At 35.5% G+C, this 25,330-nt stretch overlaps 2 protein-coding genes and 1 non-coding gene across 7 annotated transcripts in view; 2 read left to right on the top strand and 1 right to left on the bottom strand.

Annotated features, from left to right (window-relative positions):
* The window catches only part of LOC106076324 (DDB1- and CUL4-associated factor 1-like), a 32,796-nt gene extending 24,086 nt beyond the window's left edge, over positions 1-8,710 (top strand). For both annotated transcript variants that reach the window (XM_056026959.1, XM_056026958.1), the window contains exons 33-39: positions 18-251; positions 3,231-3,321; positions 3,485-3,589; positions 4,420-4,496; positions 4,758-4,841; positions 6,305-6,431; positions 6,932-8,710. In XM_056026959.1, coding sequence (XP_055882934.1) covers positions 18-251; positions 3,231-3,321; positions 3,485-3,589; positions 4,420-4,496; positions 4,758-4,841; positions 6,305-6,431; positions 6,932-7,080 — 867 coding nt within the window. In that variant the 3' untranslated portion in view covers positions 7,081-8,710. The remainder of the gene's footprint in view (positions 1-17; positions 252-3,230; positions 3,322-3,484; positions 3,590-4,419; positions 4,497-4,757; positions 4,842-6,304; positions 6,432-6,931) is intronic.
* A 2,311-nt stretch (positions 8,711-11,021) lies between these two features.
* On the bottom strand, positions 11,022-24,578 carry LOC106052382 (E3 ubiquitin-protein ligase Hakai-like). Of its 4 annotated transcripts, none has more exons than XM_056027500.1 (6): positions 24,405-24,578; positions 18,035-18,060; positions 17,716-17,804; positions 16,109-16,195; positions 14,578-14,639; positions 11,022-14,317 (listed from the first exon to the last, which is right to left on the bottom strand). In XM_056027500.1, exons 2-6 carry the CDS (start codon positions 18,048-18,050, stop codon positions 12,862-12,864), a joined length of 1,710 nt encoding a protein of 569 aa, XP_055883475.1. In that variant the 5' UTR covers positions 18,051-18,060; positions 24,405-24,578; the 3' UTR covers positions 11,022-12,861. The 4 variants fall into 4 exon arrangements, with proteins under 4 accessions (XP_055883475.1, XP_055883474.1, XP_055883473.1 ...); XM_056027499.1 differs by lacking the exon at positions 24,405-24,578 and adding an exon at positions 20,273-20,382; XM_056027498.1 differs by lacking the exon at positions 24,405-24,578 and adding an exon at positions 20,277-20,382.
* A 423-nt stretch (positions 24,579-25,001) lies between these two features.
* LOC129926105 (U5 spliceosomal RNA) lies at positions 25,002-25,117 on the top strand. The gene has a single exon (XR_008777796.1). It is a non-coding gene; the product is annotated as a U5 spliceosomal RNA (small nuclear RNA).
* The last annotated feature ends 213 nt before the right edge of the window (positions 25,118-25,330 follow it).

The raw sequence follows: 25,330 nt of genomic DNA, 5'->3' as shown, positions 1-25,330 counted from the left end.
ACCTGCCTTTCTTTTAGATCTATGACACATCTACATCCAGTGTGGTGCAAACATTTTACGATGAGAAAAAAGCCAATAACTACAAATACAATGAGGCCTCTTTTAACCCAACAGATGACCTGGTGCTCAATGATGGCAATCTGTGGGATGTAAGATCTGGAAAAATGATCTACAAATTTGACAAATTTAATCAGTATACGAGTGGCTGCTTCCATCCGAGAGGTTTGGAAGTGGTCATTAATAGTGAAATTGTATCCTTTTGATCAGACATATCAGTCTACAAATCATCAGATTTGACAAATACACCAGTCTAATTAGAAATTATTTTTACAACCAATACATTAGCCTGCTTAATAAATTAACAGGACAGAAAGTAAGAGAAAAACACACAAAAATTAAAATAAATTGTAATTCAACAATTAGTGATGTAATTTAAGAGCTTATAATGCAGAAATTTTCAATTGTAATTATGAAATTTTTAGAAAAGATAGGGCTGATAATCATGGAGGAGTTCTTTTAGCAATAAAAAACACTCTTATAGCAGAAGAAATTACCTTACCTAACTCAAAAAATGTAGAATCAACATTTTGTAAAATTAATACCACCTCAACATCCCTAATAATAGGCAGCATTTACAGACCACCAAATTCTAGTTTAGAATACATGCAGGAACTATGTAATCAGATTACTACACTTAAAGAGACAAATAAAAATGCAGTTTTTTGGATTATGGGTGATTTCAACCTACCTGATATGAATTGGAAAACACTAACCATAGATAAACACCAAAACCTTAAGGACATAAATGAGCTTTTCATAGAAACTTTACACAACCTAAGTTTAGATCAAATTATTAAAAAGCCAACTAGATTAAACAACACATTAGATCTCTTCTTAACCAACAGACCTGGATTAGTAGTTGATTATGAAATTATCCCTGGTCTATCAGACCATGAGATCATAAAAATACACAGTCAGATAAAAGCAGTAGCCAATACAAAACCCAAAAGAAAAATCTTACTCTGGAATAAATGTAACCTGACACAACTACACCAAGCTGCACTAAACTTTCAACAAACATTCTTATCAGAAAAAGACATTAACCAACCAGTCGATGACCTCTGGAATTTCATTAAAAACCATCTTAAAAGCATTATAGAAAATCATATACCAACTAAATACACATCAAACAAAATAAATAAATGCTGGTTTAATAATAGACTAAAGAAGCTTTGTAAACAGAAGGAAAACCTATATAGAAAATTTAAAGAAACTAATGCAGAAAGAGTTTACAAAAAGTATATAAAAATTAAACACTTAACCCAAAAAGTAAGCAGACAGCTGCAGAGTGAATACATAAACAATGTAATATCTAAAGATAACAACAAAAACCTATGGTCATACATTAAGTCTAAGAAAATGGAAACAACAGGCATAGCGCCATTAAAAGACGAACATAACATAATACATAATGATAATGAAACTAAAGCAAACATCCTAAACAAATACCTTGCATCAGCATTCTCAGCCCCAGGAGACAAAGACATATTACTGAATTTGAACCAAGTAAACAACATAGAAGATATAGTAGTACAAGAAAATGGAATTCAAAAACTATTAGCCAACACCAAACCAAATAAAGCTTCTGGACCTGATGGTATTCCAGCTAGATTACTCAAAGAACTAAGCAATGAGCTAGCCCCAGTGTTCAAAATACTCTTTCAGGCTTCACTTAACCAGGGCAGAGTACCAAAGGACTGGAAAGAAGCTAATGTCACCCCCCTATTTAAAAAAGGAGAAAAATCTGACCCAGGAAACTACAGACCAGTATCACTTACCAGCATCACATGTAAAATCCTAGAACACATAATATGTAGCAACATCATAAACCACTTAGACAAACATAATGTCCTCACACCATACCAACATGGCTTCAGGAAATATAGATCATGTGAAACACAACTAATAGGACTAATTGATGATTTTTCAAAAGGTTTAGATAATAGTGAACAAATAGATGCTATCTTACTAGATTTTTCTAAGGCTTTTGACAAAGTTCACCACCATAGTTTGCTTAAAAAATTAAAATATTTCGGCATTAATGGTCCACTGCATCAGTGGATTAAAGATTTTCTGATAGGGAGAGAACAAACTGTAATAATAAATGGCTCTAAATCAACACAGATAACAGTAAACTCAGGTGTACCTCAAGGAACAGTCTTGGGTCCACTACTATTTTTAATTTACATAAATGATTTACCAAATTGCATTACCTCAGGAACAAAAGTCAGATTATTTGCAGACGATTGCATAATATATAGAACAATAAAAACAACACAGGACACAGATATTTTACAAAGAGAATTAGATGAATTACAGAAATGGGAATCAAATTGGAGCATGTCTTTCCACCCAGAAAAATGTCAGTTGTTAAGAGTAACAAAAAAACTAAAACAAATTAATTCCACTTATCTTATTCATGGCAAACCAGTAACACAGACTAAAAACGCAAAATACCTAGGTGTTATAATAAATGAAAAACTATCATGGAATCCACATATTGATGAAACTACAAAAAAATCAAACAAAGCATTAGGATTTATTAAAAGAAATTTCTATAAATCAAAGAAGAACATAAAACTAAAATGTTATTTAACCTTGGTTAGGCCAATAATAGAATATGCATCCTCCGTTTGGGACCCCTCAACTCAAGAAAACAAACTGGAACAGACACAAAATAGAGCAGTGAGATTCATAACAAACGAATATTCACATTTGACTAGAGTAACACCTTTAGTAAAATCACTAAATTTAGAAAGCCTTCAGTACAGAAGGCTCAAAAGTAATGTAGCAATCATACATAAAACACTGAACCATGATCTTCAAATACAAAAACAAAATGTAATAAAATACTCTGAAAGACACAAAGATAAAGGCACATTCCTCGTCCCATATGCTAGGACAAATTTGTACAAATACTCCTTCTTCCCTAGTGCTATTAGAGCATGGAATGGGTTGCCTGAGCTAGCCAGGAAAACCAGTGACTTGGCAGAATTTAAGTCATTGGTTAATATGCATGACTAAATGCATGACGCGTAGGACGTAATCATCTTCTTTTTTGAAGTAACGTCTGTATTATATAAGATAAGATAAGATATAAGAGCTTGTTACTTCCATGACTTTGTCTTTCCTGTTCTTGTTTTGGTTATTGTCTTAACTCTAAGATATAGTGGGACATACGAACATTCCGACTCCTGCACACAGTCCCTGCACTAGACCAGTGTCAGATTATGTTTAATCATAATGGAGATGTCATTTACGGTAAGGTCACTCCACACTGAGCAACCATTTTGTTTCGGATAACATTATCATTGTAATTTAAGGCAAACGCTGTTTTGGGTATTAAATATTTAGTAAGATGTTTGATGGAGTGATGTTTGATGGAGTGATGTTTGATTCTTGCTGTTCCCTTGTTTGGTTGCAGCTATTCAAGTTGATGATGAGATGTCTGGCAACAGTGACCTGATGACCAGAAGAGATTATGCTTCCACTCTGAGAACTTTTGATGCTATTGATTATACCAACATTGGTGAGTGGCTCCATCTTGTGCAAGCCTAACATGTCTATTGTCTGTATCACTGTTTCCCCCTGGGTCAAACTCCCTCTGCAACCTCAGCATAGTGGATGTACTTAAGAATTTCTCCATCTGGCATACGGGTGACTTGTAGGAATTTCTCCCTCTGGCATACGGGTGGCTTGTCCATTCAACTACTGCCAGCAATCTAAATTTAGTTATTGAGATGACAAAAAGAATTGGAAAAGTTTTGGTGAAACTCTCCAAGCCGAACTGACCACAGCGACCAAAATGCTAGTCTACAAGGCCTGTATAGTGATCCCTCTTCCTTATGGTAGTGAGAGCTGCTCAACATTGAGATTGAATAGTTTTCACTTATGCTGCCAGCGACATATAATGTGCATCTCCTGGAGGGTTCATGTCTCCAAACAGGACATTTTGAAATTGACCAATATGCACAGTATCTATGATCTTTTGACACAAATCATCTATATTCAATGTACAATTTCTAAATGGCATCTGTGCCTATAAACAAACAATTAAAATATATTTTTTTCATATTTAAAAAAAAAGGTTGAAAATGATAATAACAGACACCAGCATTTCTCAACTTTGGCAGTGGAGGCGATAAATAATTTGTTGTACATCCCAGAGGAACAGGACTTTTTCCAATTAGAGAGTTCTTTAGAAAATTGTGCTCTGTTTGATAGAAATGTTTTTGTTACAGTTTAGTTGTCTCACTTACCATGTGCAGAGCAGCTCAGCCTCACACCCTTACCTTTCATTACCGACTGTTGTCAGAATCAATTTATTGTATTGATGAATCGTGACACTTTTTCTCTCAGGAACATTTGATTTAAAGACCAACAGTATCTTTGATGTGGCCATAGACAGAAATGATTTTTATATAGGAGTCATTGAGGTACATTGCTTGTTTATTTCGTTTATGTTCCTTATTTGTTTGTTGTTTTTTTAAATATTTTTTGTTGTTCTTACATATTCTCTGAGTTGGTATCTTTCTAAGAATAGCTTTTTATTTATTTATTGAATCAATTTTTTCATTCTTAAGCTTGAAGACAAGTATGTTTTAAATAATAAACTTTAAAATATATGAGAAATATAAGTATTTCTACATTATATATTTCTATATTATTATTATGATTTAAATTTTGTCTATTTCAAGAATACCTCCCACAATGATACAGAATCGGAGGAAGCTTTTTGTCGTATTTATGAAATTGGTAAAAACAGAGAACCAGAAGATCAGGTCAGCGATTGTTTTGTTATATTCATTTTTTGTGTGTAAGTTCCTAACATTCTTGGTATAGTCTGTGTATGTCTATCTGGGTGTCATGCTCATAGAATAGTTCCTAACATTCTTGGTATAGTCTGTGTATGTCTATCTGGGTGTCATGCTCATAGAATAGTTCCTAACATTCTTGGTATAGTCTGTGTATGTCTATCTGGGTGTCGTGCTCATAGAATAGTTCCTAACATTCTTGGTATAGTCTGTGTATGTCTATCTGGGTGTCGTGCTCGTAGAATAGTTCCTAACATTCTTGGTATAGTCTGTGTATGTCTATCTGGATGTCATGCTCATAGAATAGTTCCTAACATTCTTGGTATAGTCTGTGTATGTCTATCTGGATGTCATGCTCATAGAATAGTTCCTAACATTCTTGGTATAGTCTGTGTATGTCTATCTGGGTGTCATGCTCATAGAATAGTTCCTAACATTCTTGGTATAGTCTGTGTATGTCTATCTGGGTGTCATGCTCGTAGAATAGTTCCTTACATTCTTGGTATAGTCTGTGTATGTCTATCTGGGTGTCATGCTCGTAGAATAGTTCCTAACATTCTTGGTATAGTCTGTGTATGTCTATCTGGGTGTCGTGCTCATAGAATAGTTCCTAACATTCTTGGTATAGTCTGTGTATGTCTATCTGGATGTCATGCTCATAGAATAGTTCCTAACATTCTTGGTATAGTCTGTGTATGTCTATCTGGATGTCATGCTCATAGAATAGTTCCTAGCATTCTTGGTATAGTCTCTGGATGTCATGCTCGTAGAATAGTTCCTAACATTCTTGGTATAGTCTGTGTATGTCTATCTGGATGTCATGCTCGTAGAATAGTTCCTAACATTCTTGCTATAGTCTGTGTATGTCTATCTGGATGTCATGCTCGTAGAATAGTTCCTAACATTCTTGGTATAGTCTGTGTATGTCTATCTGGGTGTCGTGCTCGTAGAATAGTTCCTAACATTCTTGGAATAGTCTGTGTATGTCTATCTGGGTGTCATGCTCGTAGAATAGTTCCTAACATTCTTGGTATAGTCAGTGTATGTCTATCTGGATGTCATGCTCATAGAATAGTTCCTAACATTCTTGGTATAGTCAGTGTATGTCTATCTGGGTGTCGTGCTCATATAATAGTTCCTAACATTCTTGGTATAGTCTGTGTATGTCTATCTGGATGTCATGCTCATAGAATAGTTCCTAACATTCTTGGTATAGTCAGTGTATGTCTATCTGGGTGTCATGCTCGTAGAATATTTCCTAACATTCTTGGTATAGTCAGTGTATGTCTATCTGGGTGTCATGCTCGTAGAATAGTTCCTAACATTCTTGGTATAGTCTGTGTATGTCTATCTGGATGTCATGCTCGTAGAATAGTTCCTAACATTATAAAGTCTCAAGGTTTTCAGCTCTGATTTTCGCCATGTTTCAGGTTGAGGAAGATGATGATAATGCCCAGAACGATGATCCCAATGATTATGATGATGATGATGACGACGGCGATGGTGATGATGATGATGACTCTGTCCTCGAGTTTGTTGATGCTTCGTCAGACCAGGGTGAGCTTTTTAAAAACATTGTTTTTGCTCCTGTCAGTGTGACTAGCTTCAAATAAGAAATTGAGCTCATTCATACGTAAGCATTGGTTGGGGTGGGGCACATTTTACTAGCTGTTTAGATTGAGCTTCAAACTGGAAAATCTAGTATCTAAAGCTATTTCAACTTGTTTGTAAAAAAAAAAATGTATGTTGATGAAAGTTCCGATATTTTTAATATATAGATGACAAGTTAAGAGGTATGATGGCTGAGTGGTAAAAGTCTTGTCCTCTTAATGGAGGGGTTTCAAGTTGGAATCCTTTGTGAAGACCGACCTGGGTTTTTAACTAAGTCCACACTACTCAAATGGGTACCTGGGCATATGTTGGGGCAGTAAAGGCAGTTGGTCGTTGTGCTGGACTCATGACATCCTCATAGAAACAGATGAGCCAATAAATTGAAAGGTCTGGGAAAGTGTTGTATAAAGAGTAATTTACTCATTTTTTTTTTTTTTAAACCTTAGATGACAGTGAAGTGGATGAGGATAACTTAGATGATGCCGATGACTTGGACCTGGCAGAGTTGTCTCCCGCTGGCAGCAGTGACAGTAGCGACGATGATGATGACGAGGATCACGGGGAACTGGATGATTTGCTGTTTGAACTGGTTTAAAGAAACATGTCCCTGATGTTTGTAACGGTTGAATATCTTGTGTGGACATCAAAGAGGTTGAAGAGTTCCAATATCAAAAGATTGTTTCCTGTTGCATTTATGTAAAGTGTATTAGCATGTCTTGTGTCATAAAGAAGAAATGGAAATAAAGTTAGCTGTTAAAAACACCTTTTGTTATTATCGCTCACAATTCTCTGTAAACCATATTAGTTTTAAAAAAATTTGAGCTTGCAATAATTAATTAGATCTTCATTATCCAGAGCATTACGCATTACAACAATGCAAACCAAAGTTTGTCACATCCAACATCACATTGATGTGGGGGTACAATTTTACATAAACTGCCAATAGACTGAATGTGATTGGTACATTCTAAGCTCTGATTAAAGTAAGTAGTTATTAGGAAATTTAATCTGATGGTCAACTTTATAGAATGGTTTGCTTTAAATAAACGGTTGGATTGATTGCATCTCAGAACCAGGATTTGCCTGTCAAAGAGTTAGTCATAAGTCTCATTTAAATGTGCCTTCAATACATCATTACCTTTCGAAGTTGTCATGTTGATAATGTCGTCAAAAATTTTCAGGGGATAGTGCTTCAGCCTCCTTTTATACAATTTTTACCTAATAGACTATCGTTGAGTATTGTGACATTAAAAAAGCAGCTGTTAAATGAGAAAGTGGGCATAATTCAAATGTTTCTACCTGATATACTGTACCATTGTGTTCTTTGTATATAAACTTGTATAATAGGTGGTATCTTGTACAGCAGGCCTAGCCAATAAAGTAGCTTGTATAGAGAACTTACCCATTACATTACCTCTCAAAGTAGGCCTATTCATTCATTTGTACATTGGATTTACTTTGCATAGTTTTATCTAACTAGAACTGATCCTGGCATTACTGTGTTTGACATTCTCTTGTTTCTATATACTGGTATCTATTTTTTTTTTATTATTATTACCCAGTATGAGTAAAAACATTTTTAGTTTCACAATTTGAATTTATTTTCGAAACAGTTGATGTTCATGAATTGTGTGCATGTGGTTTGTAGATCTGTTGTGTCACGATCTGATCTTCCGACCAGTCAGAGCAGTATTCTTGTTGTCTACCTTGAATTCCTTTTACTTAGAAATATTGCTGAAAAAAAAAGAGTTTTTGTTATTCATTACTGTATAGAAACTAATTTATTCATGAGATACTGTTTTATTTTTTGATGTTTCATTGAAATATTGTTTACCCACCCAGAAGTCTTAAAAACTTTTTTTTTTTGAAATAAAAGAAATTAACACCCCCCCCCCCCCCCCAATTAAATTCTGAAATATTAAAATGTTGTCTGTGACTGGATGTTTATCTGTTGTCACAAACAGGCCTTCTTACTCTTTCTTGAAGGAACGTCTGTAATTTATGAGCTAAGTTTCCTGGTAATATCTGAAGGTTTTTTTTGTTTTTTTTTATGTTGTCTTTTTTTCTTTACTAATGTAAAGTCATAGTTTGTTTTTTTTTTGTTTCCAATTGTTTTGTTGTCAATCTGTTTGGTGAATGTGAAATCTGTTACCTTGTGTGACAACACCAGCTAATGGGTCACCCTGGTCATAATGTTCATGTGAAAAATAAATTGGCATCACTAACTCATTGTCTTCTTGTATGTATTTGGTTAGTTAACACAACTTTTAAGGAGTGAACTTGACTGTGTATTCGGTTCAGTCAAAACCAGAGTTGTTTTTAATATTGTAAGAAATAGCTTCCTTTTTAGTGCCAACCACTCTTTTAGGGAAAGCCAGCTATTGAGCGGTCTCATCTGTGTCAACGTAACAGAGGTGTTCCCCCCCAGGAAGCACTATAAAGATCAACCCAGGTGCCATCAATGGCATAGAGGAAAGTGAAGAGCTCTCATAAAAGTCACAGGACATACACTTGAGACCCAAAGGCCCGTAGTGCAGCCCATAAAAACATATAAATCCCTGGCGACAATGGTTTTGTTTGCATCATGTGGCAAGATATGCAGGCCACAACTTGGTTTTGGCATAGTCACATGAAATACTGCTATCATCCTTAATCTTTAGAATCAAAGGCAATGTCTTAATCTTTAGAATCAAAGACAATGTCTTAATCTTTAGAATCCAAGACAATGTCTTAATCTTTAGAATCAAAGACAATGTCTTAATCTTTAGAATCAAAGACAATGTCTTAATCTTTAGAATCCAAGACAATGTCTTAATCTTTAGAATCAAAGACAATGTCTTAATCTTTAGAATCAAAGGCAATGTCTTAATCTTTAGAATCAAAGACAATGTCTTAATCTTTAGAATCAAAGGCAATGTCTTAATCTTTAGAATCAAAGGCAATGTCTTAATCTTTAGAATCAAAGACAATGTCTTAATCTTTAGAATCAAAGGCAATGTCTAACAGATCTCAGAAACTACAAGTATTATAAAACAGTTTGTTACCTTTGGGCTTCCGAAAGTGTATCCTTTTGTTTTTCAAATAAAATATGCAAATTGTATGCAAACCATTTTAAAGCGGTAAAAAGAGATTTGTGTTAGATCTTTGGATTTACATATGAAACTGTCCATATAAATAAACACCTCTAAAATAGGTTAATTTCATTATAAATGAATATTCACATTTGTAAAAGTAAGACCATAGGTAAAAATGACTAAACTTAAAGACAGTTTAGAATAGAAGACAAAAAATTAAAGTAATCTTAATAAACTTACTAAACCAAAACTTACTAATATTAAAACATCCCCTAATAAAATGACACATTTCTAATGGACTTCATTCACCAATTGTTAACAAACATTTAGCCACGTGATAATATTGATAAAACAATGAAAAAAAAAAAGTATCACGTGACAGCCTTTATGGATTACATATTTTGTATAGAAGAGATAGAGAACCACGTGGCTAAATGTTTGTTTACAATTGGTGAATGAGATCCATTCCTTATGTTAAGACTGCTTTATTGATCCTTATGGAAATTTGTTGTGATTACAAAGACTCTTTTCTCATATAAAGACAACACAACAGAAACACTTAATATCAATTCATACAAGTACACTTTATGAGTGCTGTTAGAACAAGCCTGATAACCCCAATGACTTAGTTTTTAGTGAGTTTAGTATCTAATTGACATGAAGCTTTACTCATTTATATGCTTAGGAATATCAATAATTTCAAAGATATTTGTGACTATTTTTGAATATTTCAAATACTGGTAACAATAGTAATATTTAATAAGTAATATTTATTTGTCTATATTACAAGTTGTTCATGATTTGAAATAATGCATGGAGAGTGGATGGCTACCTTGGCATGTGGTATGCACTCTGGACTGTTGTCTTGTTGGTCCAGAGTTTAACATTGCTGTCCTCCAGGCCCTTATCTTTATCTTATATAATACAGATGTTACTTCAAAAAAGAAGATGATTACGTCCTACGCGTCATGCATTTAGTCATGCATATTAACCAATGACTTAAACTCTGCCAAGTCACTGGTTTTCCTGGCTGGCTCAGGCAACCCATTCCATGCTCTAATAGCACTAGGGAAGAAGGAGAATTTGTACAAATTTGTCCTAGCATATGGGACGAGGAATGTGCCTTTATCTTTGTGTCTTTCTGAGTATTTTATTAAATTTTGTATTTGAAGATTATGCAAGCCATGATGCACTCATCTTCAACTTTCAAAAAACATCTGCAGCTTTCAAAGAACATCTGCAACTTTCAAAGAACATCTGCAACTCAAAGAACATCTGCAACTTTCAAGCTGCAACACTTTAAACAATCAGTAAGATTGAGAAAAGTTACAGCAACCTTGGCCATCACTTCTCTTGTAATACATGCAGTAAAATACCAAGTTTACAACCAACAAATAAATAGTTTAGTTTAATACTTTTTATTATTTTTATCCAATGAACATTTATTTTTCTGTGTGTCAAAGAACTCATCACAACTCATGTACAAGACAAAACATTTTTAAAACAAGGTCAATTAAATCTAGAGCTAAGTCTGTACAAACTGTAAGCGCATGAGCAAATAAATGATAACCATTTTTCTTTCTAAAAATGTTAAAAATACAAAAATTTAACCTATTAATTGAAAAAACAAAATTACTGAAGCCTCTTATCTTATATAGTACAGACGCTACTTCAAAAAGAGATGATAATTACGTCCTATGCGTCATGCATCTAGTCATGCATGTTAACCAATGCCACAGTGATCATGTTTGTTCTTTTAAGTGTTGCTTTACCTTATATAACATTTCCTGATTACATACTAAAAAGTTAAATCATAACAGGGCAGTGAAACACAAATGAATATTCCCATCGAACGTGGAAAATATTAAAAGAGAGAAAGAGATAAACTACCCACATGCGCCAAACAGATAATCATTCTAACAGATGTCATAGTGGTCTTTCAATCCTTTAAAAAAAAAAAAAAATTCTACAACTCTTCAGTGGGTCCCTGCACACTGGCAAATAATAATATTGGAAAATGCTGACAAACTAAACAATTATGAGAGATTGCAGAAAGAAGTCAGCACTTGATCTGGAAGAGTGGAAGTGAATAAGAGAGAATAACAATCTATTAATAGTTCAGCCCAGAGACGTAGCTAGGGAATTGGGGCTGGGGGGGCCTTGCCAGTTTTAGGGGCCCCTGCATATTGACATCATGACATGAGATAATGTACTTAATAAATATATGTCTAAATTTCAATTAGTACAGTACCGGTATACAAGTACAATTAACAAAAAATAATCATTAAGACTTTTTAAATGAATAATACCGTTGTTTATTTGCGAGATGTTTCACAAGTGACAAATCTCAACTCATATTGCCTGTGCAGCAAAGGCATCTATAACATCATCTAGATTAATGCTGTATTTTTTACTCCAAGTGAATAGCAAGATTACATGGCAGTGGCGTAATATTTAATTGTAAAAATTTTTTGATCACATTCATTTGGGGGACTGGGGAGACTTTCGAATTTGGACCCCTTTCCTCTACTTACGCCACTTGTTTAGCTCACATCCAAACTACAGGAATGATGACGCTTACTGTAAACTATCTCCACATGGCCAACATTGACTTTTTTTTGTCTTCTGAAACAGGAGAGCAGAATTAAATTGAAGTGAAACACACCCAGGGGAGTAACAGCAGAGAATCCTTCCAAACTCCAAAGGTGCCTACTTGTGAAGAGGTCATTATTGAAATACTGGCCCCATAATGTCTCTTTGAAAGACAAACTATCGAGAACTAACATGTTTTTCTTCTTTTTATAAGGAACATCTTTCATTTTTAAGATTAATAATGACATTTTCTATGACTCTGTAGATACAAAGAAATACTTTGATTAGATCAGTCCAAAGTTAGAACTATTTATACTTCTGGTCTTACATTTCAAAATGCCAAGTTCTGGAGGTAAAAACACACACACACACAAAGGGATCTCCCAAAGTTTCAGTTGATGCATTTCATGTTGAAACCTTGTGTGACATTTATAAGAATCAGTGATTCAAGATGTGCACAATATGAAGGGCGTTACAAAAAAAAGTTGAAAAGCATTAATTAAACACTTGTTTTGCTCAATTCAAGAAAATGCCAAGAAAATTAATAAATCTGAAAGCAATATATAATTCTAACCATCATAGATTAAAGTCTTTTAGTTTCTACATGTCACAAAAATATGCGGATACATCAAGACCTTTTTAAAGCTGTACATTAATAATCAGTTCGCGAAACTAACGCATAGATCTGATAGAAGGTCAAATCAAAACAGTTAACTGTAGTAGTTGCCATGGTTAAACTGATTATCAGGTCTAGGCCGGTTCTGCCCTTGACTCATTCTAGGTTGGATCCCTCTAGGATTCTGCCAGTGGGGGTGCTGCTGGAATCGGTTGACTGTTGGGGTGCTATTCAATGGCCTGGAGTGAGGATTGTTGGGTCTTGGATTGATCATCAAGCCGGCATTGTTGGACACTGGCGGGTACTGCAACTGAGAGTTACCGCTAATGTTTTGACCCTGACCTCCCAGAGTCTGTGCATGAGAAACCATGTTCTGAGTCAGACCAACAAGATTAGAAACTTGGGCGGCTAAGTTCTGTGACTGGACACTCAAGTTCTGAGAGTGGCTAATGTTTTGTGCTGGACTTCCTCCCATGTGACCCATATTCTGAGCCCCACCTAAAGCCGAAGGATGACCAATGCTTTGATTTTGGGTATTTATAAGATTATTTTGGGTATTTATAAGATTATAATTGTTAGAACTTGAAAATGAGTTAGAGGTCAATGGTCTCCCTTGCTGATAACTAGGATGGTTTGATTGACTGGACATCGGGGGAACGTAAGGGAGGGGCCGATATTGTCCTTCATCTTGGATGGGTACAGTTATTAAATTACGAGACTGTGGTGCAGACAAAGAAGGGGATTGAACGTTGGGGGGCTTGGAATACGTATCCAAGTTTTGCTGAACAGGAAGAGCTGAATGCTGATGGGACAGTGGCGGCATATTATGCAGTGGGGCCACCATGCCTTGAGATAGCTGGGGTATTAAGGGCGCGGATGCAGGAAACTGCGGCGTCTTTGGATACTGCTGGAGGTTTTGAAGAGCCAGGTGCATCCCGATTCCTTGCTGAAGAGCTGGGGGCTGTTGCTGTCCCAATGCTGTCATTTCTAAAGCTCTATAGATATCTGGGTTTGGCTGGGCAGCTGTACCATACGACAGAGCAAGCCCTTGTTGAAGTGTATTTGGGCTTTGAGTAGCTTGTGCCATAGGAGAGTTTTGGCTCAATATCCCAGGGGATGGGCGGAGGTCGCCTAAGCCAGGGATAAGAGGTGGAATGGGGCTCATCTGCTGACCGCTGACTGGTAGCCCTGTGGACTGTGAATGGGTAAGGGCTAGACCGGATGCCGGAATCAAACTCTGCACCGCCATATTGGATGCTTGCAAGTGGGACTGAACGGAAGTTGGAATCTGCTTCTGGGAGGCCTGCTGTGCTGCCTGTTGTTGGGTCAAGGGCATCTGCACAGGTGCTTGTTGGGCAACTGGATTCGAGGGCACATGCTTGGTGCTGGGGGCCTTGGGTTGGTGTCTGTGTGCGATGTGAGACTGCAGATCTCGGTGAGAGAGGTAGGTTCTCCGACATCCATGAACGTCATGCTTGGGTGCCCCATGAGTGCAGACAAAAACAGTCCCCAATGCAGACTTTTCCACCTTCTGAACTTTACCATTACATCTGACAAAAAAAAAAAAGGTCATTACATCGGATAAAAAAACAACAACTAATGTTAATTAAAGCATTATATATGACAAAAAAAAAAATTAAAGCATTATATCTGACATTTTTTTTTCTTTTAAAAATAGCCCATGTGTCTTAAAATGAATCTCTTGCAATAATAAGTGTCTTCTAACAACACTTTCATTTTGGTTTCCATGAAAACACAATTAGACCACAAGTTCTTTGGAAAAGTCTATTTATTTTCAGATCAAACTTACCTTCTACAAGCCTTCTCAGATTTTCTAGCACAACCAAAGCAGAAAATGTGTTTACAGGGTAGCTGAAACAAGATGATAACAAAGTGTTTAGAAAAGTGTTTCAATTCTCATCAATGAGTTCTCACATTTTGACTTGAACAGACAAAAAGATGAAATATGACTTTCTCGTATCACACTATTTTGAGGCCGAAAAAACAAACGAAAGTGCTAAATGTAGTATGGCTCTAGTTTCCACTGTTGGTCAGGGTGTTTCAAGATTTTGTGTCGTCACTGAGAAGTGCATATAAGGATAATTCATTAAAAACTGGCTGTGTGTATGTTTTGTATGTAAATGTTGTTCCTGTTTGCACTCATATTATTATTATTATTATTATAGCTTTTATATAGCGCTACTTTCATGCTTATAGCATGCTCAGAGCGCTTTTTGGTCCAATCTCATTTGTGGACCAGTGGGGGGAGGGGGTATCTAGGAGTTGATTTTCCGTGCTGCCTTTAGGCGCTCAGTAAACACAACTCTGCCCGAGTCGGGTGTCGAACCTCGAGCCCCCTTTTAGGTAGCCAAGCCAAGTTCAAGTGCACTTGGCCTCTCGACCACGCTTCCCACCATTATTATTGCTAAAGTAGTAAGGCTGAGATCGACACTAGTAGCCCAATTGAATGTCCATTTCTTTGGACCAATCAAATCATATTATCTGCTACTTGAACTAAGGATTTCTTTATCAGTGTTCTTCAGTACAGAGAACTACTGTGCAAAGCATGATGATTTTATTTCCCAGTTGATGTGTCATGATGTGAAGGACAATTGCATTTAAATAGCATATCTTTCATGCTTTAGCGCAATGATGACCGAGATATGCCAGATCCGGCCTGTGAAAGTGTAGAAAACTCACCCCCTTTTTTCCAAAAAAAAAAAGTTTGAAAATGTATATTTACCATAGCACTACAGACAGTGGAAAACAAATTATATGAAGAAGCTCAAGCAACAACAGACTCCCAATTCACTCTGCAAGCACTAAACAGCAACACCTCAAGCAGCCCAAGAGAGTTGACAACACTAATTGTGATAATCCATCAGATGATATCAAAATTAAATATCAATATCACACTACAGTGGATCCCTGGACAGATTGGCATCATGGGGAATGAAAAGGCAGATAAGCTATCAAAGGCAGGGATCTATGGAACAGCCAGACAGACCTGTAAACTACCTCACCCTAAGGTCAATGTTAGTCAACAATCACAAAGAGGAGTGGCTCAACCAATGGACATCAGGAAACACAGGCGAGTTCTTGATATGTTAATGTGTTGTATGTTATTGAGCAGTTGTTTACAGAACGACTGATTAGGAGAAAGAGAAACGTAACAATATTATTGATATAGTTTTAAGAGCAGAGTTCTTCCCCTTTAAATAAGCTTTGTTTTTGTTTTTAAATGATTTTTTATATTTTACTTGATTTAATTTTTTTTTCCCCACAAATATTTTAATTCCTCTTTCTTGATGACATAAATATTAGACTAACTTAAAACTTACCATGCGGCCATAAACTAGGATAGGCAGTTCACAAATCTCACACAGGTGAATCATTTTGTTCAAGATTTTTTCCCCAATTAAGTGAGCCTATGAGAAAGAAAGGCAAAAAAATCATTTCGTCTCACAGGAAGTACATTTCTCATCACATTATTTCTTGTTAAAAACAAGTACATTTTGCTGTCATTACTGTTGTAACTTTTTTTAATAGATTAGAATTAGAATAGTCTTCGCATTCTAACATAATTGCATTATGATTTATAATATTGTTAGTATTACAACAACTGCATTATAATTCTAATACATTTAACATTGCAAAATTATTATAAGATATATGATCTTCTTCTTATCTTATAAAATACAGACGTTACTTCAAAAAAGAAGAAGATTACGCCCTACGCATCATGCATCTAGTCATATATTTTAACCAATGACTTAAATTCTGCCAAGTCACTGGTTTTCCTGGCTGGCTCAGGCAACCCATTCCATGCTCTAATAGCACTAAGGAAGAAGGAGCATTTGTACAAATTTGTCCTGGTTTATGATATCCCATAATGGCATAGAAATGTACAGCATGTTGAGTGAAAAGGCACAAATATCAGCTTAAGTTTTAATTACATTATTATCTATTGAACTGAATACTGAATTCAGTTACTGAATACAATGAATAACAATATAATGAAAAAAAAATTTTTAAATCTAAATAAAAAAAAAAAAGACATTTTCTCTGGCACATTAATATTTATTGATTTTTTTAATCCTTCAAAGGACTATTCTAGAAGCTTTTGTTGGCCAGTTGGCATGTGACCCTGTCTTTTCAACCAGTCAGAATCAACACTTTGTGAAATTTAGCTTATTTTTGTTTGGCTAATTAGTGACTTGGTTACTACAGAATTCAGAAATGTTCTGGAAACAATTGTTGATGTGTTTTAGTTTAGTAGCATGATATAAGAGTTGCTGGAATCATTTAGATTTCAGAAAATTTTAGAAGGGTGAGTTTGATGCCCAAATTCATTACTTAATAGTTTTCTATTTATAATAACAGTGATGGTACAGTTTTCTATTTATAATAATACAGTGATGGCTTCCTTGTGGATTAGTATACGCTCTGGACTATCATCTTGATGGTGTAGGGTTCAAACCATTCTGCCATTCATCGGTTTGAGCTAGTTTCCCCCTTTCAGATCTTGCGATCTATAGGGCAGATGATGAAAAGGTCATCTGTTTCTTTAGGGCCACGCTAAACAGCACAATGACCAACCAGCTTTACTTTCTTCAACTAATGTCAGTTTCTCATTAGAGGAGCTGGGTGGACTCAGAGGCGACCGAAAGATCCTGAAATTACAAATCCCTGTCTTTACCAGGATTTGAACCCAGAACCCCTTGGTTTGGAAACCAAGCGCTTTACCACTCAGCTACCATGCTACTTTCGTCCTTTTTGGCTAGGATGTAATAATCTTCCATTCTGATGAAACATCCAAAACATGCGAGACATAAAGATGTATCCGATACCATGCTATGGTGATTAAAAAAAAATCATTCCAGTTGAAACTTTTCAAATAATAATATGTGAGGTAGAGGGAGATTTATGATGTATGGCTTATAATTACCTCATAGTCCCATTGTAATGGCTGGCCCTGGTGCAGAGGTGCTAGGCTGAAGGCAGCCCTCAAGGTTGGGTTCTCTACAACTTCTTCATCTTAAAGAAACATTTTATTTAGCAGATTTAATACACTGGTCAAAGTAAAATAAATATATTTAGTAGATTTGATACATCGGTCAAAGTGAAATATATATATCTTTTTAAACACTGCTTAATAAAGATAGCATAGACATAGAAAATGTACACTGTTATTGATACTTAGCAATGATAATTACACCTATAATAAGATGTGTAACTTGTTTAAAAGTATAAAGCCATTTATTTACCTATTTCTTCCATCATCCTTCTGATTCTATAAAAAAAAAAAAAAGAAGAAGAAAAAAACTGTTGACATTATAGTTACATACTAATATAAATTAGAATAAAAAACTATAGATTAGAAACTCAGACACTTAACATTACACTATGTAGAGTATATAGTATCCTAAGAGCATTGAATGACATTCTGTTAAGTAGTAGTACAATTTAAAATGAGACCATGTGTTTAGCACTAAGTTAGCACCTAGGTTTGATAATTAAAAAAAAAATAAAAAAAAAATAAAAAAAAAAAAAAAAAGCATTTTTGCATGATGAAACTATATATATATATATACAGGTTTAGGGTTAGGGTTATATATATATATATATATACACATTTTTGGGTATTCATATAGCATCAATCTTAGTTGAGCCTTAGCAAAACTATGTTTATGTTTCACATGAATTGTACCACTGGCCTACGTTTGAAGTTTTGCAGTTATAATTTGTGTAGATTAGTATTTTCAGATTTAAAAGAAACTTGCTGGGGTTAAAATAATTTTTCATCAAATCATTTCACTAAATCATACTATTGATTAAGATAAGTACATATAAGATAAAGAACGACAATGAAGATTTCTAGATCTAATAGATTAAACTGACTAAAGACAGTAAAGAAGTTTATATGTTAGTGTAAATGTGGAACGGTGCAAATGCGTGTTGAAAGGAGGGGAGAACCAAAATGGAGGAATAGAAACGAAATAGTGTTTACAGTGTTCATGATGATTAAATTATCTTATCTTATATAATACAGATGTTACTTCAAAAAAAGGCGATGATTACGTCCTACGCGTCATGCATATTAACCAATGACTTAAATTCTCCAAGTCCTGGCTGACTCAGGCAACCCATTCCATGCTCTAATAGCGCTAGGGAAATTAATTATAAACTAGGACGTTGACGTTTGGTGTTGATATATTGTTAGAGTCTCATCATATAACAAAACGTAACAACTGACTAAAGACAGTTAAGAAGTTTATTAATGATCACTATTTAAATTAAGTTAAGTTAGCTAGAAAGAGTATAGTTATAGTCTGTTTTTTTTATACTATAGGACTATACGACTATAGTGTCACTACAGATAGTATTAGAGTAGATCTTATTTGTTATTAGATCTAGTTAAATCTAGTATGATATAGTGTTACTAATACTAATTAATTACCAATAATAATATCTAGTCAATAGGCCTATAGAGTCTAGATCTAGAGTATTCTAGAGCTTTAAATCCTTAGTATATTTAATATTACTAGTTTAGTAAGTTACAGTACTAGATCTAGTAATACTAATACTTAGTAATAGAATCTAATAATCTAATACAGTAATTTGAGTAATAGATTAGTTACTTAATTTTATTAATTTACAACTCTAACTAGATTTTACTAGATCTAGATCTATCAGTATCAGTACTATCCGAGTATCAGTATAACAAACATTTTACAACATATATATTCACAAGACTAGAATCTAGACTTCTCATCTATATATAATCTATTTAATTATTTATTGAAATTGAATTTATTCTAGTCTAGAAATAGATCTAGATAATATCGATTTATTAAATTATCTATCTAGAATACTAGAACAAATAGTAGAACAACTTCAAGTCTAGGAGTCTAGCCTCTCTCTAGTCAACTTTAGTGACTATTATATAGTCCCTAGTAAAGTACTATCTAGAATTCTAGATTCTAGATCTAGTATTTTCTAGTACTTAAGACTATAACTTAGTATACTGTATAACTATAATATTAATATACTAATAATACTATAACTTATATATATAATATATAACTATTAGACTCTAGCCTAGATCACACTACTCACTAGATTTTTTTAGATGAATAGATTTAGTTAGATCTATCAATCTATTATAAGTTATCTTATTTAACTTATTAGTATTAGTCTTGACTAATAATTAATATATGATATATTATCATTATATATGATCTGATCATTGATACAGACTTAACTACAGTCAGTTGAGTCAGTACAGTCACACTCACACAGTGTCTACACTACAGTGTCAGTGAGTTGGGTCTGGGTGAGTGACAGTCTACACTCTACAGACGTTAGTCGTTACTATTACTTCAAAATTAAGTTCAATAAAGAAGATGATTAGATCTATATCTACGTCCTACGCGTCATGCATTAAATCTAGATCTATAGAAATAGACTAGTTTAAAGTTAAAGTCACTGTCATTTTACGCTACCTACTAGATTAGATATAGATCTTCAATCTCTAGATCTATAAGATCTAGATCTAGAATAAGTAGAATGTATAGATTCTAGATCTATGGAGTTTATCTTAAGACACACCGGAAGTGTGTTAAGTACAACACTAAAGCAATCTATCTTGGACCATATTTTTATGGCAAATAAATAGATTACGTGAGACCCAAAAGAGTCTAGCTGCTAGTCTAGCAACAAGTGACAGTTCTATTCTGTGGATCCCATACTTTTGAATGACCACCATAGGAGGGGCTACGTTAATTTAAATTTAAAATAAAATACAGCAAAATACATGTGGAATAAGTATCCGACCCAGCGCATCTGTCGAAATAGTGCTCTGTCAACAGTTTAAGTATTATGTCAGCCTTTTTGGTTAATTGACGAGGCCGTCGGTTGTTTTTCCTAGAGACGCCATAGTCGAGCTGTAGGATGAACGGAGTGATTTATATAAAGAGCGCTTGTCTCTTGCGTTCGCGTGTCATTGTATGTTTCTGAAAGCTCCAGCCACCATTTGTATATAATTCGCAAACTTTTGCCTGCATAGTATTACACGTAGCCCTGTACAGAGACATGTGTTCATATCTGTTTGGGTTCGCGAGCACGGAACAGTAGTGGGTGCGTTTTTTAATGAACAACTCTTGGACTGCCTTGTTGTTCTCCTCGAAACAGTCTCAGTTGTGCTGCTGCAGTAGCTCACTGCCCTGTCTGTTACGTCCTGGAGAAGCTGTTTTAATTGGTTTGCATCTGGGTCGTTCTGAATTTAGACTCAAGCATGGCTCTAAACTTGTCCTGTACATCCACCAAACTTTCGACATTTATTTTTCTTGTCCTAAGGAAGATTTTTTTTTCTTTCGAGCTTTGATAGAAATGCTGAACATGGCTCGAACAAGGTGATGTTCTATATAGACCTAACTATCGACATTCGGCATAATCCTGGTGTGCATTACTTCAACAAAATCGCATTGCTTCACTAGTATATATTCAATATTCAAGTTGCCTGGTCGTGCGGTTTGCGCGCTGGACTGTCGTTCAGATTTATCGATGGTCCAGGGTTCAAACCCTGCCCGCTCCCATCCCCCGTCGTCCTGCGGGAGGTTTGGACTAGGAAGTAATTATCTTCAACTCTGAAGGAACGTCCGAAACATGTAAAACATTTTACAAGTAGATGCCAATGTTTAGAGCGCGGGGCCCCAATTTTGTCTTTTTTTTTTGGGGGGGGGGGGAAATAGCATTGGTAATCAGAAATTTAAATTCGTAGCAGAGTTCCAGCAATAGTCTGCCATTGTAGTTACAATTACCAATGCCATGTCTCCTCAGGACACCTGGCAATGTGATGTAGTCACTCGGACTCATTCCATAGCATTGGTAATCAGAAATTTAAATTCGTAGCAGAGTTTCAGAAATAGTCTGCCATTGTAGTTACAATTACCAATGCCATGTCTCCTCAGGACACCTGGCAATGTGCTGTAGTCACTCGGACTCACTCCCAATTCTGACGTATAATATAATATAATGTAAAATTGCTGCTAAATATTTATCTTATTTATCTTAAAAAATATGGCTAAAACCTTTCAACCGGAGGCTAAAAAAATATTTATTAGCCCACAAATGGAACCAGCCAATAGTAATAAAGAAACACACATGAAATTTTACTTTCCTAAAAGAAATGTCAGGCTTATTTGGTGATTGTCATAAATGGAGGATAGCAATTAATGGCTAGTTCTATGTTGTATCCGGTGAACAGAGTGTAGAAAGTGCTGATTGGCTAAGTATTTTAAAAGGTCAAATGTAAAATACAATTTCCAAGTTCTTTCCCATGTAGCACTAAGTACTAGTAAGTAGTGTTTATTATTTACTTGGCATCAACATATTTTCAACATAACGTCTTGACATTGTATTGTTTATTTATTTCTATATATAAACCCCAATCCCCCCCTTTTTTTTTTGTAGGTTACAATTACATTTACGTTTCTCAACATTGCTTTCTTTTCTTTTTCTATGTTATTGTATTTTATTGTTTTTGGATTGTTGTAAAATGTTTTACATGTTTCGGATGTTCCTTCAGAGTTGAAGATAATTACTTCCTAGTCCAAACCTCCCGCAGGACGACGGGGGATGGGAGCGGGCAGGGTTTGAACCCGGGACCATCGATAAATCTGAACGACAGTCCAGCGTGCAAACCGCACGACCAGGCAGCCATCCTTTGTAAATTGTAAATCATCTCTTAATTTAAAATCAAATAGGAGATTACTGTGTTAAAAATGTAGGCCTATCTTTAAAATGTCCAATCTAGTAAAGGTATCTATTATATAAAATTCAAACATCAAATATATATATATATAGCCTATATGTATGTATGTGTGTGTGTGACTGTCTACAGTCTACACTGTCAGAGTCTTCAGTGTCTTCGTACTATTTTAAAGTCTATTTATTGAACATGACAATTGTTATCGGGATGAATCGACATTTTACTTTTTTTCTATGGATGACCCATCAATGTTTTGTCTAGTGAGATTGACCATTGTGTAGTTTGGATATAGAGGTCAAGTTACCGTAAACAGGTATAGTGTTAGCTTATGTGGTGTGCTGGTCTTATTCATCATAGTAGATGGTGTCTAACCCTTGTCAGTTCCCGGTATTTTAGAAGATATGGCTGATTATTTAGAATTAGACTATATCGTTTGTGCACTATTAATTATCTTTACGGAGGCGCGGTGGCTGAGCGGCAAAGCGCTTGGCTACCGAACCGGGATCCGGGGTTCGAATCCTGGTGAAGACTGGGATTTTTAACTTCAGGATCTTCGGGCGCCTCTGAGTCAACCCAGCTCTAATGGGTACCTAACGTTAGTTGGGGAAAAGTAAAGGCGGTTGGTCGTTGTGCTGGCCGTAGGCCACAGAAACAGATGACCTTTACATCATCTGCCCTATAGACCACAAGGTCTGAAAGGGGAACTTACTTTTTAATTATCTTTACGGATTCACATAACTTGGTAGCACTCGCTTCAGATTCGGAAAGATCGATAATGATAATGCATCCTATGGCAGACTGTCTAAAAATGTCTGGAACAGACAAGGTATCACCACAAATACAAAGCTAGGGATCTATCGAGCTGTCATCCTCCCTACATTGCTCTATGCCTCAGAAACGTGGACAGTGTACAGAAAACATGCAAAGAAACTGAACCACTTCCACATGACATGTCTAAGAAAAATAGTGAGTGTCAAATGGCAAGAAAAATACCAGATACCAAAGTCCTTTAAAGAGCGGGTCTGCAAAGCATCCACACAATCGTGATGCAGCCCCAGCTGCGATGGGCAGGACACGTCTGCAGAATGGAAGACCGCCGCACCCCTAAACGACTCTTGTATGGACAAAGCGCTCGCAAGGCGGACAAAGAAAACGCTTCAGGGACACCCTCAAAGCTTCTCTGACGGCATTCAGCATAGACCCAGGCACATGGGAGACAAGAGGCACATGACAGAGCATCATGGCGTCGCGCTGTGAAAACTGACGCACATGTTGCTAAGGAAAAGAGAACAGCGCAGACAGAAGAAACGCGCCAGAGAAGAAAAGCAAGGCCAATGACACTAGCTAAAATGTGCAGCCGAACATCCCGGGCCCACATAGGTCTCAACAGCCACATGAGGAGGCATAAAACCCCAGTGCAAAGCCCTCAGCCCCCTGGATAACAAAAGTAGTTATCATTGAACCACGATGGACGATAGTATTATCTTTAGGGTCATTTCCTTTGTGGCTTGAGAACTGTTTGTATCTGGACCAATAACAAGATAAACATCACTTGTGTAACATAATGAGAAAGAATATTGTATCGCTTAAAGAACGAGAAATCTAAGACTAGGGTTTTTAATTTAAATGCTACAGTTTATATATTATAGTGCTATTAATAAAATGCATCCATCAGCATCTATAGGTTACATACTACAGCAGTTATCCATTAAGCCATCTTATATATTGTTGTAACTCTAGGGTAGGCACTCAACGTAAAGGCAGACAACTCAATACAGTTTAACAGGAAATAAAGACAGGTGTTTATTCACTAAGTCAAACACATAACGTTCTTCAACTTCCTCAGAGTCTTGCTACTAATTTACCAGTCCTTTAGACAGCAACCCGAATGTGGACCAACGATAGCCTACCCCGCTTCGCTCCAGGTCCTTTCTACAACCTTCAGGCAGCACAAAAGCTGGCTTCTTAGTTTCCAAGCATTCAGACTCTTCACAATCCCTGATGCACTGTTATTCTCTCTCTCTCCTAGTGTCTTCCTGTTTACGTTCACTAGTGCGCACATCAAGCACTGGTGCAAGGCAGGGTTACAACAATATTCTCATAATTATGTATGAAAATATAAATATGTTTATAATTTTAAATTATTATGATAATTATTTTAATATTAAAAGGGAAAGCATCCAAAAAAGACTATTGATCCTTGGTAAATACAAGGGAGACAACTTTTACCATATTACTAATTTGTCAAACGATTTTCTATAAGTAGCAATCTGCTAAAAATATCCATTTAAAAAACAAATCAAACACATGTTTACATATTAAAAACAGTTCTACATGCTTAATGCATAATATTGATAGTTTCTTCTTTCTTTTAAATAATCTTATATCAAAATATGTATATAAGATACACCAAATTTTGTCTCAAATTTTTTTTCGTGGGGTTGATTTTACCTCAAATTTCTTTACTCTGGCTTCCCCGCACTACGTGTAAATCTTTCGCCTTTTACTAAAGATTTCCGTGCAGGGGAGCAATTTAATGAGTCTAAATCCCAATTGTTCCAGCCCTACTCTGTAGGGTAATAATCACAAAAACAAGAATGGTTAAACATACAGTAAAAATACACGATCATTGAATCGATGGTTACTGACACTCAAACCCTAAAGGAGGAACATTTTTTAATATTAAAAACGCGGCGGATTCTCTTTTAAATAACAAAAGAACACTTCACTATAGTTCATCATTGGAACATTCATAGATTAATTAAGCACATTTTTTACTTCCAAAGCCGAT

This window comes from Biomphalaria glabrata, chromosome 4, assembly GCF_947242115.1.
Source record: "Biomphalaria glabrata chromosome 4, xgBioGlab47.1, whole genome shotgun sequence".
Lineage (NCBI taxonomy): Eukaryota > Metazoa > Mollusca > Gastropoda > Planorbidae > Biomphalaria > Biomphalaria glabrata.
The sequence above is the reverse complement of the archived record's forward strand: the minus strand, read 5'-3'. Positions and strand labels throughout refer to the sequence as shown.

Bases quoted from the DNA above. Each gene is read 5' to 3' on its own strand.
- LOC106052382 (XM_056027500.1), bottom strand. The intron at 14,640-16,108 runs GTAAGTTTTAAG...ATCTTGTTTCAG, and splicing joins TCCTAGTTTATGGCCGCATG to CTACCCTGTAAACACATTTT. The intron at 14,318-14,577 runs GTAAGTTTGATC...TTTTTTTGTCAG, and splicing joins TCTGAGAAGGCTTGTAGAAG to ATGTAATGGTAAAGTTCAGA.